The sequence below is a fragment of the Moschus berezovskii genome, chromosome 3 (assembly GCF_049115385.1).
Source record: "Moschus berezovskii isolate FMDL1 chromosome 3, NW_MosBer_1.0, whole genome shotgun sequence".
Lineage (NCBI taxonomy): Eukaryota > Metazoa > Chordata > Mammalia > Artiodactyla > Moschidae > Moschus > Moschus berezovskii.
The window spans coordinates 84,398,547-84,416,625 of record NC_142462.1 but is presented as its reverse complement, the minus strand read 5'-3'; the positions used below and the strand labels follow the sequence as shown (position 1 = coordinate 84,416,625).

At 50.3% G+C, this 18,079-nt stretch overlaps 1 protein-coding gene across 11 annotated transcripts in view; it reads right to left on the bottom strand.

Moving 5' to 3' along the window:
* TNS3 (tensin 3) overlaps positions 1-18,079 on the bottom strand; it is a 223,622-nt gene that overhangs the window by 31,998 nt on the left and 173,545 nt on the right. For all 11 annotated transcript variants that reach the window (XM_055421063.2, XM_055421067.2, XM_055421065.2 and 8 more), the window contains 3 exons: positions 16,939-17,102; positions 15,906-16,029; positions 15,735-15,818 (listed from right to left, as the gene is read on the bottom strand). In XM_055421063.2, the coding sequence (XP_055277038.1) occupies positions 15,735-15,818; positions 15,906-16,029; positions 16,939-17,102 (372 nt within the window). The remainder of the gene's footprint in view (positions 1-15,734; positions 15,819-15,905; positions 16,030-16,938; positions 17,103-18,079) is intronic.

Sequence of the window (18,079 nt, the reverse complement as noted above, 5' to 3'; positions counted from 1 at the left end):
TCCAAAGGGCTGAGGCATGCTCTGGGGAGGTGATCACCAGGGGTCTCGGTCTCCCCACCGGATGACCTTGGAGCCACTCCCACTTCCTGCTCAGGAGATTTCTGAGGCTATGGCCTTGGGAGTGAGCCTCCCCTTCTTCCCTCTCAGCAGTGAGGTGGCAACAAGTATTCGTCTGTTTTTATCTTATTATTACAAAACTCCGCCCATGTGCTACCTCAACCCCATCTACTCCAGGAAACTGGACTCTGTCTCAAGCTAACGGCTTCACATTCTACACAAGGATTTGATTGTTGGAAGGCCTTCTACTTAACCCCTCTTCCTCACTAACTTTGCTATGTATCTCTGTCCTTTCGTTGGATATTTCAGGTTCCTCTGCAACCCTTCCGCAACCAGCCACTGAAGTCCCTGCCATGAGTCTTGTGCCTGCTCCACCTTGGTGTCCACAGTTACCCAGCACGTGGCGGGTGTTTGTGCAGTGAGTGTTTACTGAATTAGCAGTGCTGAAAATCATAATGCTGGGGACTTGCGGTTCTGGCCAAGATGGAGTAGCCCCACTTCTCTCTTGTCCTTGTGTTTACAACTACAGTCCCAGACATCACACAACCACTCACACAGGGAACTCTGACAGATGGAAAGAAGGACCTGAATGCTTTGGGGCGGGGGTTGGGGATGGGGTGGGCAGGGTAGGGGAGGAAGGACACTATGCAGGCTGAGTTTCCTGACTTCCTTATTGCCTCAGGGAGATCCCAGAACCATCAGCAAAAACAGCTCCAGAAAACCCTGCTCATCTAACCAAAGAAGCAAAACTGACCAAAGGAAAATGAGTGGACTAATAGTAGAAAATCTTTTCCGCAACACCGGCTGGCCCTGTTCCTATCAAACACCCACAGGACTCCACCCCCACCATGGGTTCAGCAAGGCCCAGTGGAAAGCTGATCTTCCATATCAACCCCACCTCACAGGAGGAGGTAGCCCCAGACTTCCCCACCAGGGTGGAGTCAGCTGGGTGCAGGGTAAGCCAGCCTTCTCCCCGACCCAGCCTCGGGCCCCAGTGCAGAGGTTAGGGCAGAGCAGGAGAGCCACACTAGCTCCTCCCCCGAGTGAGCAAGGTCTTTGGAAAGTACATCTAGACATCCATGCAGCCTTGGAAGTGCGCTTGGGTAGGAGCACTGTCTCAAACAAGAAGACCAGACGAGACAGGGCTGAAAGCGCACAACATAATATCAAGAGAGTCCAGGATAAATCCCAAAACCCACTCATCACACCAAGCACTAGAAAGTGAACAGGCAGCGGAACCTACAGGACAATCAGAAAACTATGGGAGCGCCTCAGAGCATCTGCTCTGAGGCAGGGGGATAGCTGGGTGACATCAGGTCTGTTCCCACCCACAGACACACCAGGCAGGGACCCTGAGACCCATACCATCCGGGATCAAATCTTGTCCTAGGGGAGACTCTGCTGTCACCTTCTCAGAGCTCTTCAGGAGTCCCAAGGCATTCTAGAAGCTTCTCAATGTGCACTCAAGTCACCCAGGAAAGCTAGCAGTCCCATGCATGCCTGGGTCCTCCACCCGGTTGAATCCTAATCATATCCTAACCCTAGTCCCTCCAACTCATTCTGTCGTTTCTCACTCCGGTTTATAAAATCCTACCTGGATTTCATTTATTTACCTGGAGTGGCTGGTCCCCACCCACCTTTTCCACTACGTGCCCGCCCTGAGGCTAATAAGCACTATCAGATATCAGAGGATGCTTTCTCAGGCCAAAAGTTTCCTGGTATTCAGTGGGAGAACTGGAAGCCGAACTGGTTCCCCGATTCCTCTGTTCAGTGTCCTTAAATCTGCAGGATAAAGTGGGTGGTGGCACTGAAGCAGGAAACAGGAGCGCGGTCTGTGAAAGGGGGTCTTCTGGACCCCAGCTCCTCTGTAAACTATGATTCTGTTACCTTTAAGTCACAAGAGAATGCCTGGAGTAAAGACTGTCAAGAGGAGCCTTCTGTAGAGTGACTGGCACTCAGAACCAGCTCTGGATTCGCCACTGACGGCTGCAGACCAGCTTCCAGGGCACTTAACAACACCTTTCAGCCACACACACAAACCCACCATCACCACCCAACCAACCTGACCTGAGCAGTGTTATGCCTTTGGACGTTATTTTATTTCTTTCTTAAAATACAGGAAGGGGAAACTGAAGGGTAGGAGAGAGAAAAGACAACGTAGGCAACAGTCAGGACTGTCAATTAACAGTTGGATGAAAGTGAAAGAGGAGAGTGAAAAGGTTGGCTTGAAGCTCAACATTCAGAAAACAAAGATCATGGCATCTGGTCCCATCACTTCATGGGAAATAGATGGAAAAACAGTGGAAACAGCGTCAGACTTTGATTTTTTGGGCTCCAAAATCACTGCAGATGCTGACTGCAGTAATGAAATTAAAAGACGCTTGCTCCTTGGAAGGAAAGTTATGACCAACCTTAATAGTATATTAAAAAGCAGAGACATTACTTTGCCAACCAAGGTCAGTCTAGTCAAGGCAATGGTTTTTCCTGTGGTCATGTATGGATGTGAGAGTTGGACTGTGAAGAAAGCTGATCACCGAAGAATCGATGCTTTTGAACTGTGGTGTTGGAGAAGACTCTTGAGAGTCCCTTATATTGCAAGGAGATCCAACCAGTCCATTCTAAAGGAGATCAATCCTGGATGTTCATTGGAGGGACTGATGCTAAAGCTGAAACTGCAATACTTTGGCCACCTCATGCGACGAGTTGACTCACTGGAAAAGACTCTGATGCTGGGAAAGGTTGGGGGCAGGAGGAGAAGGGGACGACGGAGAATGAGATGGCTGGATGGCATCACCAACTCTGTGGACATGAGTTTGAGTGTACTCTGGGAGTTGGTGATGGACAGGGAGGCCTGGCGTGCTGTGATTCATGGGGTCGTGGAGAGTCGGACACGACTGAGCGACTGAACTGAACTGAACTGAATGTGTAAACTGCTTGCCTAGAACTTACGCAGATCATCAAACCCAAGTCCCACTTTATGCTTTCAGAGCAATGCTGTGGTGGCTACAGGTGCAAATCTGAATGTTCACGACTTCTCACAAAGATGTTTTAAAATCCTGATGATTTCACACACAGCAACTTTTCAGAAATCAGAATAATAGCTGCTTTTTGCTGGGTGCCTACTACTACATGCCAGGCACTGTTCTAAGCCATATACAGCCAATTTATCCTCAGAAAAAGGTTTCCATGTGCAGACTTATTAGCCTTATGGATGAGGAAAGAGATGCTGAACAGTGAGGTTAAGGAACCTTTTCAAAGGCAGTCACCTCATCTCCATGACTGGGAAGCTACGTTCTTTCCACAAGACTCCTCTGCACCCCACGAGGGAGATTTCGAAGTCAGCAGCCTTAATATAACAGAATAACCCTACCCTGTAGTACCCGCCTCTTTCCTCCAAATACAGCATAACACTATCTGAGACAGCCTGCTGTGTGAGTTCCCCTCATGTGGGGAAGCTCAGGGTCTCTGGGAGTCGCCTGCAGCCCTAGGACCTTGGCTCCCACTTAGAAAGAACGTCCATAGGAGGCCCCACCCGAAGCTGGCTCCCCAGATCCCACAAACCACTGTCACGAACAGAAGGAGAGAAAGACCTCACTCTCCTGATATAAATGGACCAAAACCCTCTTAAATTTACCTTTGGAGTTACAAAAATATTTCCATCCTAACCAGATAAGTTCTGATACATTGTCATACATATGGAACTCACAGAAACCTACTATCGTGTATACACTGTATTAAAATGACGTCTCTGTCATTTTCTGTTCAAATGTCTCTATCTGAACGACATCATCATCCATTCAATTGCGGGAAATCCTCCCAGTCCTCAAAGAGAGAACACACAAGACTTCCAGGCTGGCAAGAGTGAGAAGGAAGACCACTCACTGCCCTAGGCTTGCCTTTCTTAGAGGGAGTGCTCCTCTCTCTCCTCTTGATGCCCCCATCCGTCCAGCTAATATACACACACAGCGCAGTGTCAGCCCAGGGTCAGCAGGACACAGAACACTAAGGGGTCCTTCAGGCACAGATGCCCCAGGGTGGCCCAATTGATCCAAGTATGTCCCATGCCTATGCTGCCCTCAGAGCCTGGGCCCACGGTGCTGCCTGGCTCACCTCGGAGGTTCCAGAGGTAAGACACAGGGAAGGACCCAGACACTCTACCCTCCAGAAGCTCTGCTAATATTGCAGACAGTTTATTTCAGTGACTGTGTCTTGTTTTACAGTCTTGGACTCTAAAATCTTCCCTCTGATTGCTCCAACAGTGGGCAAGACAACAGTAAAACTCATTGTGAAAGCCCAACGTTGCTCCTCAGGCGGGCTGTCTGCATTCCGTAAAAGCACTGCTTCTCCTAAGAAGCAGGAGTACCTAGGTGCAGCCTGGGGGCCCTCGGGGCGGCCCGAGAACCCTCAGGGGCTCTGGGGGTGGAGGACAGCCCTGGAACTGGGCAGGCGGGCTTTCTCAGTTGCAGCAAAAGAATGTGCTGTGCTGGGAAGCAGCCCCGGCTCCTCCGGAAAGCCGCACATCTGTAAACCAGGCTTTCCTCTGCCCCAGTGTGTCTCGGCAAAGACAAAGCATGGCTTTCTTCTGGAAGGAGGAGCCTTTCAGGCTCTGGGGCTGGGGCATTTTGTCCCATAGCCTTCAGACCTGAGGGCTGTCCTCAAGTGACAGGGGACTCTGGGAAGAGTCACCCTCCTCCCCAGTGCTGTCTTCCCTGCCCTCCTGGCCCTGGGACTTGGCATCCCACCCCCTCCCACACCTCCCCTCCCCCACTGCCCCAGAGCTCAGGTTTCAGCATCAGCGGAGACGTGGCCAGAGGCAGCAGAGAGCAGGGACTGAGCGCGCACTTACCTGGGCACCTCGGGGCGCCGGTGAGTCCACAGCCAGCCAGGGAGGTCGGGGGCCAGGCGAAGGCACTCCCAGGACTGTCCCCAGCGGAGTCCCCCACCCACCGGGGCAGGGCGACTCTGGGTTCCGGCGTCCCGGGGGAGTCGGGGCGGGACGCGGGGCGGCCACCTCTAAGGAGGCCCATTCAGAGGGCGGCAGGGAGAGCTCGTCCGAGGAAAGAATCCGGGCTTGCTGGGCGGCCGCTGGCTCTGTCGGGCGGCCTGCCCATTCAATGCCTCAGACGGCAGTGGCCCCGCCTCGCTCCACTGCGCGGTTTGCTTCCTTTTCATTTCTTTCCCCTTTTTTTTCCCTTTCCCTCCCTTTAATCTCTTGCAAACTCCCCGCGGAAAGCCTCCGCCGTTTAGTTGCAGCCCGAGAGTCAGTGCTATTCAAGGGACAAGCCGCTAGTGCACAAGCGGCTGGTGACCCCAGGGAAACAGACACCCCAACCCGCACCCCTGTCTGCAGCCTCCTGTCCGCGACTGAGCCTCAAGAGCCACCTCACCCAGCTTCCCTGGGATCTAATGCTCACAAAGGAGAAGCTTCCGGAAACCAATGGAGTCCCCTGGTCAGCTTTGCACCCCACCCTCCAGCCAGGCTCCACACCCCTGTCCCTTCCCCCTAGGTGGGGGCATTGCCTCTCATCCGCCCCAGTCACCAGCCCTAAGACCTTCACTCCATCTCCTGCCCAAGGTAGCCTGGGGGATCATCCTCTTGTTTTCTTCCTGGCCACAGTCACTCCCACACCCTACCACACCCAGTCTGCAGAGTTTTCCACCTACTTAACCTGGCTGGTAGCTTAGTCCAACACTGTTGGTGGATCTAAACACATTCTATCCCTTTCTTCCCTCTTCTCTGCTCATGTTCTTCCCTCTAGCTGAAAGGCCAGCCCTACTACCCAGTAATCTGGTGGACTCCTATATACTCTTCAAAGCCCACTTCAAGTGGGCTTATACCCTGTTATAAGACTTGGGACATTATCCTCCTCAGTCAGGTAAGTTCACGCTCCATATCTCATGGCCTGAGATCTGACAGTAACAAGTCCACATAGCACGGAAGAGAGGCTCTGTCCCATGTGTGGCCTTTGAGACTGAAGCTCCAGGCAGCAGATACCTGCCTGACCAGGTTTATATCCACCAAGCACACAGGGGAGTGGGCACTCACGCCTCACTGCTCCTATCTTTCAGATCTGGCATGATCCAACTCATCTGTTAAAGCCTAGTGCTAATGCCACTTACCCTAAAGTCCTCCCTGAGACAGAAGATCCCATAATCACTCCTGGGAGGCCCCTTTCTTGCTGGTGGGCCGGCACTGGCACTGCCTTCAGCACATCACAATGGGACGAGGCGCCTGCACACGCAAGCAGGCTTCCAGAACACGCTCCAACCACCCTGGGCTGAGTCACACCTGCTCAGCCCCGGCATGACCCTCTGACCCCACTCATTCTCCTGGTCAGAGTTGACAGGTACACGCCTCTCATCAGGAGAGACAGGCACACCTGTGAACCTTGGGTCACCTTCCTAAGTTAGAGGTCAAGAAGATCCCAAGGACCCTCCGCTCCAAGGTCTGAGCAGGGTACTTCCTCTGGCTTGTTTATGTGCCTGCAGGGCAGCAGCTCCTGCACAGGATCTGTAGGAAATGCCTGAGCACAGCCCAGGACAGGCCCAGCCAGCGGATGGACGGGCCTTTCCCGTGGCCCACAGCTCCCTGAACAGAGAGGAAGGCGGCCATCCGGCAGTCAGGCCCAGGAAGGGCAGTGATGCAGTGGCACTCCCCAGGGTGGGTCCTTCCCTTGGGGCCAGCTGACCCTGTGGGTCTGGTAAGTCTGGGGCAGTCCATGGGCTGGGTGGAGGGGAAGGATGCTATGTCTGTGCTGCTGCATCTGTGACCGGGACAACTCGGGTGGGGATCTAGGACACTTTATAACCTTCCGGAGATCTGTCTGTCCTTTCTCTCTTCTGCTTAGCTGGGGCAATGGGGACTAAGCTGATGTGGCTGTGATGCAAGTGGCAGCGATTCTGATGCAAAGTCACACTCAGAAAACTCATCCTCTGCAAATGTGCTGTCCCTACCCAGCACCTAGGATCTAGTTCAGTGTGAGGTGGGGTACCCATGGGTGCTCACACCCGCAGGGTCACCCACTTACCCCCAGTGGAATCACGGATCAAGTGCACAAACAGACTGTCTACTGTTGGCAATACCAATCACAGATCAAGTGCACAAACAGACTGTCTACTGTTGGCAATACCAATCCTCCCCTGCACACATCAGGCTAGCCACCATGCTGCCAGCCCCCGCCACCTCCCTCCACACTCCTAGCAGCAAACTGCATGCCTGGCTCCCTTTAAGTAAAAGGTGCCTCTCCCCTACTCACTCACTTATTTACTAACTTATTAGAAAACAACACGTAACACATAACCAGAACCTTCTCTATGTCAGATGCCGGGATGTACTGATGAGTGAAACACAGGCAGACAATAGTTTGGAAGCTACAGAGGGAGAAGGACATAACCCCAATCCAGGCTCCTGTTTCCTGCAGGCTGGCCCCCCACCCTGCTCACCCCACTGGGAAGCACATTCCAGGGAAGATGAGAGCTGGGCAGGCTGTTCTGGAGACAGCGGGGACCCCCTTCACCCCAATGAGGAGGTGAGAGCCAGGCGGGCTGTTCCAGGGACAGTGGGGATCTCCTTCACCTGACGCGGTGAGGCCGGCTGGCTGGCTGTCCCTCCGACACACTGCACGGTCACAGCCACATCAGGAGAGGTGACTGTGGAACTGTGAAACGTTGCTGTGGGGATGGGGTCAGCAACTGTGGGGCTGGAGGGTGAGGCCTGAGATGCCATGAGATGAGCAAGGCGGAGGGCGGAGAGAGGCATCACAAGTTTTTCTTCCAGAGGAAGACTCAGAAAGGCTTAGCTGTCTGGGATGTAAGAGAGGGCAGAGAACTGTGAGGGGAGGCAAGGGTGCCAATCTGGTGGCTAAGGCACCTGAAAGAGCACAGAGGAGGGTCCCCCTCAACAGCCCCGTCTTATGCCTCCAGCAGAGTATGTGCCATCTGAAGGCACCATCTGGTTGGTCTCTTCCAGCCACCCGTCAGCCCCTGACATGCCCACCGGCCTGACAGGTCCTTAGCAGGGCTGTGCTGTCAGCTCTCAGCACTCTGTCCTGCCCAGCATTAATTTAATGAAACGGAATCCAGGGCCTCTGCTCCACCCAACAATAGGGCATCTGCTGGATCGCCCTTAAAACTCAGTATATGACATGGTGAAGGAAGTTCAGAAGCCTTACGAAGAAGCTGCTTCAGAGAAAGGGGGCCATTAAGACCAGTGTGGGCTTCTCCCATGTACCCAGAAGGGGAGGGCAGAGACCACGGAGGGGAGACTTGCAAGGACCCGCAGGTCTTCAGCACGGACTTTGCCCTAGTGAAACAGAACTAGGAGGGATCTCAGAAAGACTCCAAATGAGGGTACATCACACGGAGTCCTCAGGGCCACTCTGACACCCTCCTGCTGCTTTCCCAGGGATCACCTGCCCGCCAGCACCTGGGGAGGCACTGCTCTGTGCATTCTAGGATCCAATTCAATGGTCTGCTTTTGCAGAGAAGAAATTAAAGACAAACACAGAAAGTCAACCCCAGGACCTCAGTTACACACTGACTTCACAGCAGTCCAACCTCATGCTCCTCCAGGAAATCTAATTCCAACATCACTAGGTCCCTCTGTCCCAATGTGTGACCCACTGAGACCTGAAGGCATGTGACATTCACCCCAAGATGTCCATCAAGAGCGTGCTAGGCCCCGGAGCATAGAAAAGGTTTTCCTTATTTTCAGACTAGGGAATTCTCGTTTCCCCCGGCTTTTGTGTTTTTTAGACTTGTTCTTTCTCTACACAGGCACATATACAAGTGCACAGCACGCAGTAAGTGCTCAAAAAGCAACAGATTCCTTGGTCTGGGCATAACCGTGAATATGTGAATATATACATCCACGGTGCATATGTGTGCTATGCAATATACATACGTAAACATACTAACACGTGACAGATTTCAACCACACACAAAGCTTCTGTACCTCATCAGGGTGGTTTGTCCAATGTCCCTCTCTATCAAGGAGGCACTAAAATGAGGGCACCAGGTTCCAAAAGCACCAAGCCGGGTGGACCACAGACAGTAACCAAGGGTGAGAGGCAGACGCCAGATTTAAACTGTCACCATTCTCAGGTCTCATAAACCCAAAATCTCCCCAAGTGTATCCAGCAGAATGCAGTTTTCACCAGGACAGCCACCCCCACGTCATACCACGCTAGGAATCTGCGGTCCCTGCGCCGCTATAAGGAAAAACTGTCAGGGACATGCGGGCGCACGCTTCTAGTAAGAAAACATGTCAGCTGTTACAGGCCAGGGCTCCACGTGCATTTTCTCTCAAGTCATTCCCGGTTCTCAGAGGCATCCTATCCCCATTCAGAGAGGTGAAGAGAAAACAACATACAGGCCCAAGTGGTGGCCGTGTCTGTAGAGGGATTTCAGACCCCACACCCACTGCAGGCCCTGGCAGAGGGTCAGCAGCCTGCAATTCACTCCAGGGCTGATACCGACCCACATCTGTCTCCTTGGGGCAGAGCAAAACTGTGATAGATGACGGGGCTTTGGAAATGCATTCATGACCAAGTATATTTGGAACTTAAAAACCATACTGTAAGACAAGTTTGTGGTATTTGTCCAATACCATGCACATGTGTGTGTGTGCATGAGAAGTCATTTCTGACTCTTGGCAACCCTATGGACCATAGCCTGCCAGGCTCCTCTGTCCATGGGATTCTCCAGGCAAGAATACTGGAGTGGGTTGTGATTTCCTTCTCCAGGGGATCTTCCCCACCCAGGAATCAAACCCGTGTCTCTGACATCTCCTGCATGGGCAGGCGGGTTCTTCCCCTCTAGAGCCACGTAGGAAGCCCAATATCATGCACAATACAGCTGCTATTATTCTTGCTTCAGTTTTAAAACTGTCTTAAGAGGTTTGCAACCGGTACAAGAACAGTATAGTGGTGACTGAGGACCCACATGTGTCTGTCAATAACCCAGGGCCTGCTCCCAGACCACTGGCCTGTGGGGCTCAGCAATAAGAGAGCAGGAAAAACCCATTGGCGGCACATCAGAATAAGTTTTATAGGCTGAGATTCAAGAGCAGTCCACCAGATGGAGGATGACATGAGTTGATAAAATAAATTTAGAGAAACAAAGACTCCTCTAAACTCAAAGGAAGCAAACAAAAGATGGCATTCATCACGATCGGGAAATCGTCGGCTCACGTGGGGACCCTTCCAAGCTGGCCTGTTTGGTGGATGAGGTGTCAGCACAGGATGCCAGCATCTTGTATGTTTTGAGCTTCATTCCACTCAAGCGAATGAGTGTTCTCATCTCTGCAGACTGCTGACCACACATTCACAGGCCAGTGCTGCAGGCTGACCTCCAGCCACCCAACACCGCTGTTTATTTTTAAATATTTTGAAGCAGTTAAGTTTGCTTTTTTCATTTTCTAAATCTGGGGTGGCGGTGGGGGGAACAGCAGTGACTAACCCTGGCAGTCACACTGGGTCACAACGACCAGCAAGTGTCCTTTGGCATAGAATGCAAAGTATACCACATGTGTATACAGCTGTGGCCCTTCCCATACATAGCCACATACACATACGGACCTCAATGTAAACATGTTATAAATACATGTATATACACAGACACACGTATCACTTTTTAGGTTCTGCAAAATTCAAAGTAATCAGGGACTTGCATAAATGTCACACATGTTCACATTCAGCACATGTTTTTATTCCTATTATAAACATTCTCATTAAAAGTTCATAAAATTTCTAAACAAAACAGAGCTGGGTACAGGAAGAAAAGGGAGGTCTGGGAAAAGTATTTTACAATTTGTCAAGCTTTGAAGAATGACAACTTTTTTTTTAAACAAAAATAAAGCATTGCCTCAAACTAATCTCTCTCTCTCAAGACATTCCTGGATATTCCTTTTCTTCCTCCCTCCAGCAAATGTCACCCAGTTTAGACCTTTGAAACCAACTCCAAGAGATTTCAACAGCAAACCCCATACTCTGCAGGCCAGGGCCTCCTTCCTGCAGGCTCAGAGCAGTCCAGGGTCAAAGCTCCTCCTCCACATTCACATCACCACCCACAGCCCCAGGCAGGGCCCTGAAAACACCAGCCCCCCTCTCAGAAACATGGGTAGGCAAACTATAAGTTGCAAAATGTATAAAGGCCTTCCCTTTCAGTAACTAATGCTGTTAATCGTGTTTATTGAAAGCAAAGTCCCCAAATGTCCCCTAAATCCCACTTGTAAAACCATCAGGTGAAGATAATGTTCTGTAACTAAAGATGATGGTCCTCCATATTGTGAATGCACAAAATGCCACTGAACTGTTCATTACAAATGGTTCACTTATGTGAATTTTATCTTGATTAAAAAAAAAACCTATTATGAATTAAGTTGGAAGCTGAGCTATATCAGAATCATACCCTTTTAATAAGGACTTTTTTCATTTTTTTTTTCCTATTTATTTCAAAAATGTCATCAAGACTACTTAGCCTTTCAGGCAGGAATAACAGTAATTTACATCTTGCAGTTCATAATTCTCTCTTATGCTTTCATAAGGATTGATAGTAAATGACCTCTTTACCTAATCTCTTACTAATATTTTTGTTTTCAAGAAACACATTTCCTTCTGGGGCTCTAAAAGGTTCTGCATCCAACTCCAATGCTCGGGGTGGCTCCTGACGCCAACAAGCAATGCTCCGAAACCAGCCTGGGGTCCTACAATTCAACTCGACTCTGATCATCCATGCAGACAGCATCAGACTCCATAGGCTAAGGGCTCAGTCCCACAAGATTGTCCTCCCTTCAGACCAACCAGCCATGGATCAGAGGTTCTCACAACCCCTTTCTCAGGTTGCAATAATTTGTTACAGTGGTTCACAGAACTCAAGAGAAACATTTCACTCATCAGTTTATCACAAGAGGACATAACTAAGAATAGCCAGACTGGAGAGACAGGGAAGGGCATGGAGCTTACATGCTGTCTGGAAGCACCTCACTCTCCCCAGATCTCCAGGCGATCACCAACTGAGGAGCTCCCTGAACTCTGTCCTTTAGCGTTTTTCTCGAGGCTTCATTACATAGGCAGGGCTGATTAAATCATTGGTCATTGTCAACTGGTTCAACTTCCAGCCCTGTCCACTCCTTGGAGGTTCTCTAATCACTAGGTTGGTTCCCTTGGCAACATGGCCCCCATCTTTTCCAAAAGTCATCTCATTAACCTGACAAAAATCACCTTTATGTTCTCATCACTTAAGAAATTCCAAAGGCTTTAGGAGTTTGGTGGCAGAAATAAAACTAAATATATATTTCTTATCATCATTCACAATATCACAGACTCATATCTGGGATTTCTAAGATAGCATTCCCAGAGATGTATGTCTCCCAGGGAGTAATACAGGCTGTGTCAGGGATGCACAGAAGAGACAGTCCCAAAGGGTGCCACTCCAGGCTCCTGCTTGAGGGTCCTAGATGGGTAGGACCTGGTGGTCTACTCATGGAGCTCACAGTATTCTGTCAGACCCTTGTGACGTGGTCCAGCCCCTGGTGCCAGCTTGCCTACAATGGCCCTGCCATCTCCTGCTACCTGTCCCCAGTCCTTGAAGCTATCATCTCCTCTTCGAGTTAAAGCACACTGCTAGGACAATTCAACAATATTTGAATTCATATTTAAGTATTCATTATTTGAGTAAATATTTAAATATCCCTCACTTTCCTAGAGTACTGTAATTTAAAACAGGAGTTGTCTTGACACAGGTACAGGCAACAGGAACACAGCAGGGGAAGGGCACGCTACACTGGGTTCTGACTCAACCATCTATCACCAATAAACCAGCATGCTTTCTGTTTACCTGTTCACTGCGGAGGTGAGGGGTGGGAATGAGGTGCGTGTGACATGGGACGAGCCAGGAGGCTCTTGAGACCCCTGGCACTGGAGTCCAGGGACTTAAAGTAAGTGCCACAGGACATGGAGGGACACAGAACAGGATGTGTGCTACCCCGAGCAGAGGGCAGAGATGCCAGGTGAGAGGGGATACCGCGGGGCTCTCCCATGACCAAACTCTCCCTCCCTGACCAAACCTGAGACAGGGTCCTGGGGCTTCTCTACAAGGCCTCAACCGTGGCCTCTGATGTCTGTCCTTGGAGGGCCCAGTCTTGGCAAGGATTCTGCTGAGTCATCTCCTCTGCTTGCTCCCTGAACAAGTTCCTCATCCCCACCCTTGATGCTCAAGCCTATCTTCAGCAGGATCCTGTTGGGCCAGTTTGGCAATAATCTCCCTTTCCTTGATGTTCCTCTTAGTAACTTTTCATCCCTTGACCCTGTCACAGCTCTTGGGCTGTCTTTGCTGCATTAGGAGTTGAGCTCAGCTCCTTACCCTGCTGCAATAGTATCAAATAAAATCTGTCTCTACCACCTTTAATTGGTGTCCTGCTTCTCTCTGACACTTGTCTGCTGGCCGTCTGGGAAATAAATTGACACATTTGGGTTTATGCTGACTAGTACTGGTCGCTCAGTCATGTCCGACTCCTTGTGACCCCATGGACTGCAGCCTGCCAGGCTCCTCTGTCCATAGAATTCTCCAGGCAAGAATATTGGGGTGAGCAGCCATTCCCTTCTCCAGGGAGTCTTCCCAACCTGGAGATTGAACTCGGGTCTCCTGCACTTCAGGTAGATTCTTTACCATTGTGCCACCTGGGAAGCCTTTATATTGACTAACCTGGTCCCAAGTTCAGGCTGATGGAATAACACACACAGAGGAATTTTATGTGGTTAGTGTCACATTAGGTGCATACTAACAAAGAAGCCAGAACATAATAGACATCTTAATAGTAACAAAATCAGAAACAGTCATCAAAGCTCAAATCCATTCTGATAGGGTCAGTTGATTACACTACCTGACCTGTGAATCTCCCACAAATCCAACACACTTTTTGCCATCATTTCTGAAAGCATTTTTGTCAGAGCTGCTCCACTCCTCTGCAGAACTGCTGTTCTGCATACAGCAGATGGATCAATATATGAAAACAGAAGCCTGAGCAGTGGCCTCCCTGTCTCAAGCCTTGTTAATGACCTAGCACTGCTTGCAGATGCCATACCACTACCCTCCATAGCAGTGGCTGGGCCTCTGCTCATACCTCCAATGCCCTCAGACCCCTGGTCTCCATCCTCTCCTGGTCTGAAGGGCCCTCTGCCACAGGGCCTGTGCCTGCTATTTCTCCATTCCAAATGCCCCTCTCCATTCACCTAGTTAACTCCTGTTTAATCCTACTCACCCTTCAAACCCTCCGACCTCCTCATCAGGTAAACAACCAATAAAAATTGGCAGAGCGCCACCATTCTGTCCAGGGCTCTTCCCCATCACAGATCACTACAAGACTGAAAAAGAAACCCTGTTGTAAAGAAGAGGGCTGAATATAGTCCCTACATGGGAGCCACCACCACCATCACTGTGTCTAAGGGGTCAGCCATACCCCTCATACACTGCAGAGCACATGGGACCCCCAGTCAGTGCTGTGTGTATGTCTCTGAGCTCTTCCTAGGCAAACGTCCTCAAGGACTGCCAACGTGAACATATGGATGACTCAGAAGGTGTTCTTAAGATTAAACAGCTCCTCAACCATGTGACCCTGCAATCCCACTCCTGAGCATATATCCAAAAGAAAAACAAGATCCAAGAGGATCCATTCACCCCAATGTTCATTGCAGCACTGTTTACAATAGCCAAGACATGCAAGCAACCTAAAACCATAAATGAAACTTTGGAAGAACAGTGGCCCTTCTATTAAATGATACAGAGATCTTGTTTTCTCTGGAAAAAGAGGGAAAATGGAGCTAGCTGTCATCACTACAACTTCCTCTGCATAAAAGACGGTATTTAAACACAAAGTCGGCTTCCCCCTCCCACCAAAGCACATCTGATGAACAGCAAAGGGAACCCTCACTCACCTTCCCCAGGGCAGAACAGCAGGAATCCCCAATTACAGAAAACAGCGATTCTAAAATGTAAGTTCAGCTTGGGCTACATCCCCCCTCCACCTGCCCAAGGCCATGATGTCCTGGACTCTGAAGGGAGCTGGAGAATGTCCATACCAGGAAGGGGTGCTGAGGAACCCACCACCACTGTGTTAATGCTCCCTTCCCAGGGCCGGTGTACAGGCTAACTAGACCCCACAAGTATGCAAAGTGCTGGGCGGAGTGGGGGCAGGGTGCAGCAGATAAATCCAAAGTGGTCACTCAACTGGGGAGATTCAGGATGGTGGCCGAGGACGTAAGGAGTCAGGAAAGGGCTCTGTGAACATAAAAGATGGGATACCTCGCAGCAGGCAAGGGGCGAGGGCAGCCATGTCTTTCAGAGCAGGGAGCTCACTGCTCTCTGAAAGTAGCCCTGACTTTCTCTGAAAAGGGTGGGTCGGGTGTTTCAGTTTCTTCTTTCAAGTCTAAGTAATGCTACAAGCAGCTGAAAAGCATTGATTTTAGCTGCTGAGAACACCATGACCCTACCCATCAACACCTGAAAGTGTTGAGTGAACAGAAGGAAACAGAGTCAACACCACTCCTACCCCCAGCAGGCTGCATGCTGTGTCCCTGCATCTTCCCCAGCTAGAACCACATTTCTTAGGTATGACACACGTAGAAATATTTCTGCATGAGTGGACGTCCACAGCAGAGGAAAGGAGGTGGGTGTCTTACCATGAGCTCCTTTATACAAAGCAGTGGGGCTGCCCATGTGTGGCGTGGATGGGCTGAACGGAGAGTAACGTGGGCTTGTTATCCCTGGAAAAGAAGGCAGAGTGAGGAGCTGTCCCCCTCTCCGCCCTGAAGGGGTGGGATTGCACACAGGGAGCTCTGCTTCTTTCTTACCATACGGTGTTTCTGGAGACACAGGAAATGCAGGGGTGGGAGAGGATTCACTGCCACTGTTGGTTGGAGAGAAGATCCTGCCATCGATCACATCCAGGTCTGGGGGGTACGTGGTGATCACTGCCTGAAATTGGCAAAGTGGGAGTCAGGTGAAGGCCACCTCCAGACAGCTGGGGCTCCTGGCCCTCACTGAGCCAGCCCTCTTCTAAGACTGGCGACAGGAGGCAGCCGTGAACAACTGGAAGAAGCTTCAGTAACAGTCAAGGCAGAGCAAAGTGCTTTGTGGTCAACATTACATGGTTCTTAAGTGGAGATGGCAGAGAGTTTACATAGCAGAGGGAAATTAGGGTTAAGTAAAAAAAGCAGGATAAAAGAATCGTCACCTGTAATGTGTTTACAGATATGTAAAACACCCAATGAATTAAACACACAGGCATAGAAAAGAGGCTGGAAGGACACATTCCAGATATTAACACTGTGACTTTCTTTCCTTGTCTATTCTGGGTCCCAACTTCTCCACTTTTGAGAATAAATGAAACCCTAATTTCAAAAGGTTCATCTTTGGGGGTTTGCCAACCTGTCTTACTTCAATTCTGATTAAAAGCCTTAAGTATGGCTCCTCAAAAACACTCTGTAGATCTCCTCAAAGGACACATATCCACAGTGACCATATTTCTTCCTCCGCCCTCCCAGGGACCCCAAGAGGCTTTGGGTCAGAGACTCGGGTTCCTTTAAGATGACTTCCGTTTGCCCTTTGCTGCTGTTGTCCACCCATGGAGCTCTGAGACCTCTACCCTCACAGCTCATCGCATACTTGGCCCCTCACTCCCCATTCTACAGATCAGAACACAGAGACCCAGATGACCAAGTGCATGCTGGCACAGCTCTCTTGGGAGAGGGGGTTCCCACGCAGCCGGCAGGCCTGCCTTCGGGGAGGAACCATGTTTGCGAGATGGGGACAAAGCTGGGTGGGGAAGTGAACTGGCGACTTGGGACAAGGCTCAGGTCAGGCTCTGGGTAGCAGCGTGTATACCTCTTTGGTGTTGTCTGGAGAGAGAAAAGGTGCCAGGCCTGGAGTCTGTTCTGAACTGGTGGTCTTTCCCCAGCTGCATTTGGAGAAGGTGGGCTGCTCCCCAGCTTCGTTATCATACTGCTCAAGGCTCAGCTTCCGGAATCTTGCCCCGAGTGGCTCGTCCCCTGTTAGGAGAGAGACAAATGGGCTGCAAGCGCTTTCATCATGGAGAACACTGACCTTCAGTTAAAATCGACTTTAAAACTTCTCAGAGGCACTCTGTATTTTGAATTTTTCTAGTTCCAGAACATCTTCATCACCCACGTCATACTCCATACCCATTAAGCATTCACTCCGCATCCCCGACCTCCAACCCCTGGCAACCATTCATCTACTTTCTATGTCTATGGATTTGCCTACTTTGGACACTTCATGTACATGGAATCGCACACTCCACGTCCTTTGGTGTCTGACTTCTTTCACCCAGCATGACCCTTTCAAAGCCCATCCTCTTACTGGGTGAAATGACCACTGTCCATGTCCCATCTGTTTTTCTCAGCGTCAGCTCCAGCAGGGAGTCATGCCTGGCTGGTTCCCCAAGGTCAAGAACACTGCCCAGCCCACCAGAGGTGCTCAGGAAGCATACGGAACAAAGAAAGGCTCAGGATCGAGGCTTCTTCCCCATCACTGAGTGAGCCAGAAAGAACAAGGCTGAAAGAACCCAGGCTGCCGAACAGCCGCAGGGACTTGGTTGAGGCCTCTGCCCTAGTAATCCACCTTCTTCTCAAGGCATCGGTGGTCAACTTTGGGCTCAGAGTGCTTGCACCCTGCTCTGGTCTGAGGAAGTAACAGCCACTCAGACCAGAGACGCAGAAATCTTTTCCTGAGTCACAAACAGGTATACGTATGCACTTGTCTATACAAATGGTCACCTGCTTTATACGTTGAGCTGCATCTTTAAGAAAAAATTTTTGTCCATTCTTTGTTCCCAGCATGAATCATCTACGTGCTTATTTGCTCAATCCCAGTGTACAGGTATAGTGATATCAGAATTGTAACCAGTACAACTTTTTATTTCAAAGTGTCAAAAAATACTCTGTGTTTCATCCCAGGTCCACACTGGCTGCTCAGGGGAGCCACAGCAGCTACTGTGCGTGGACAT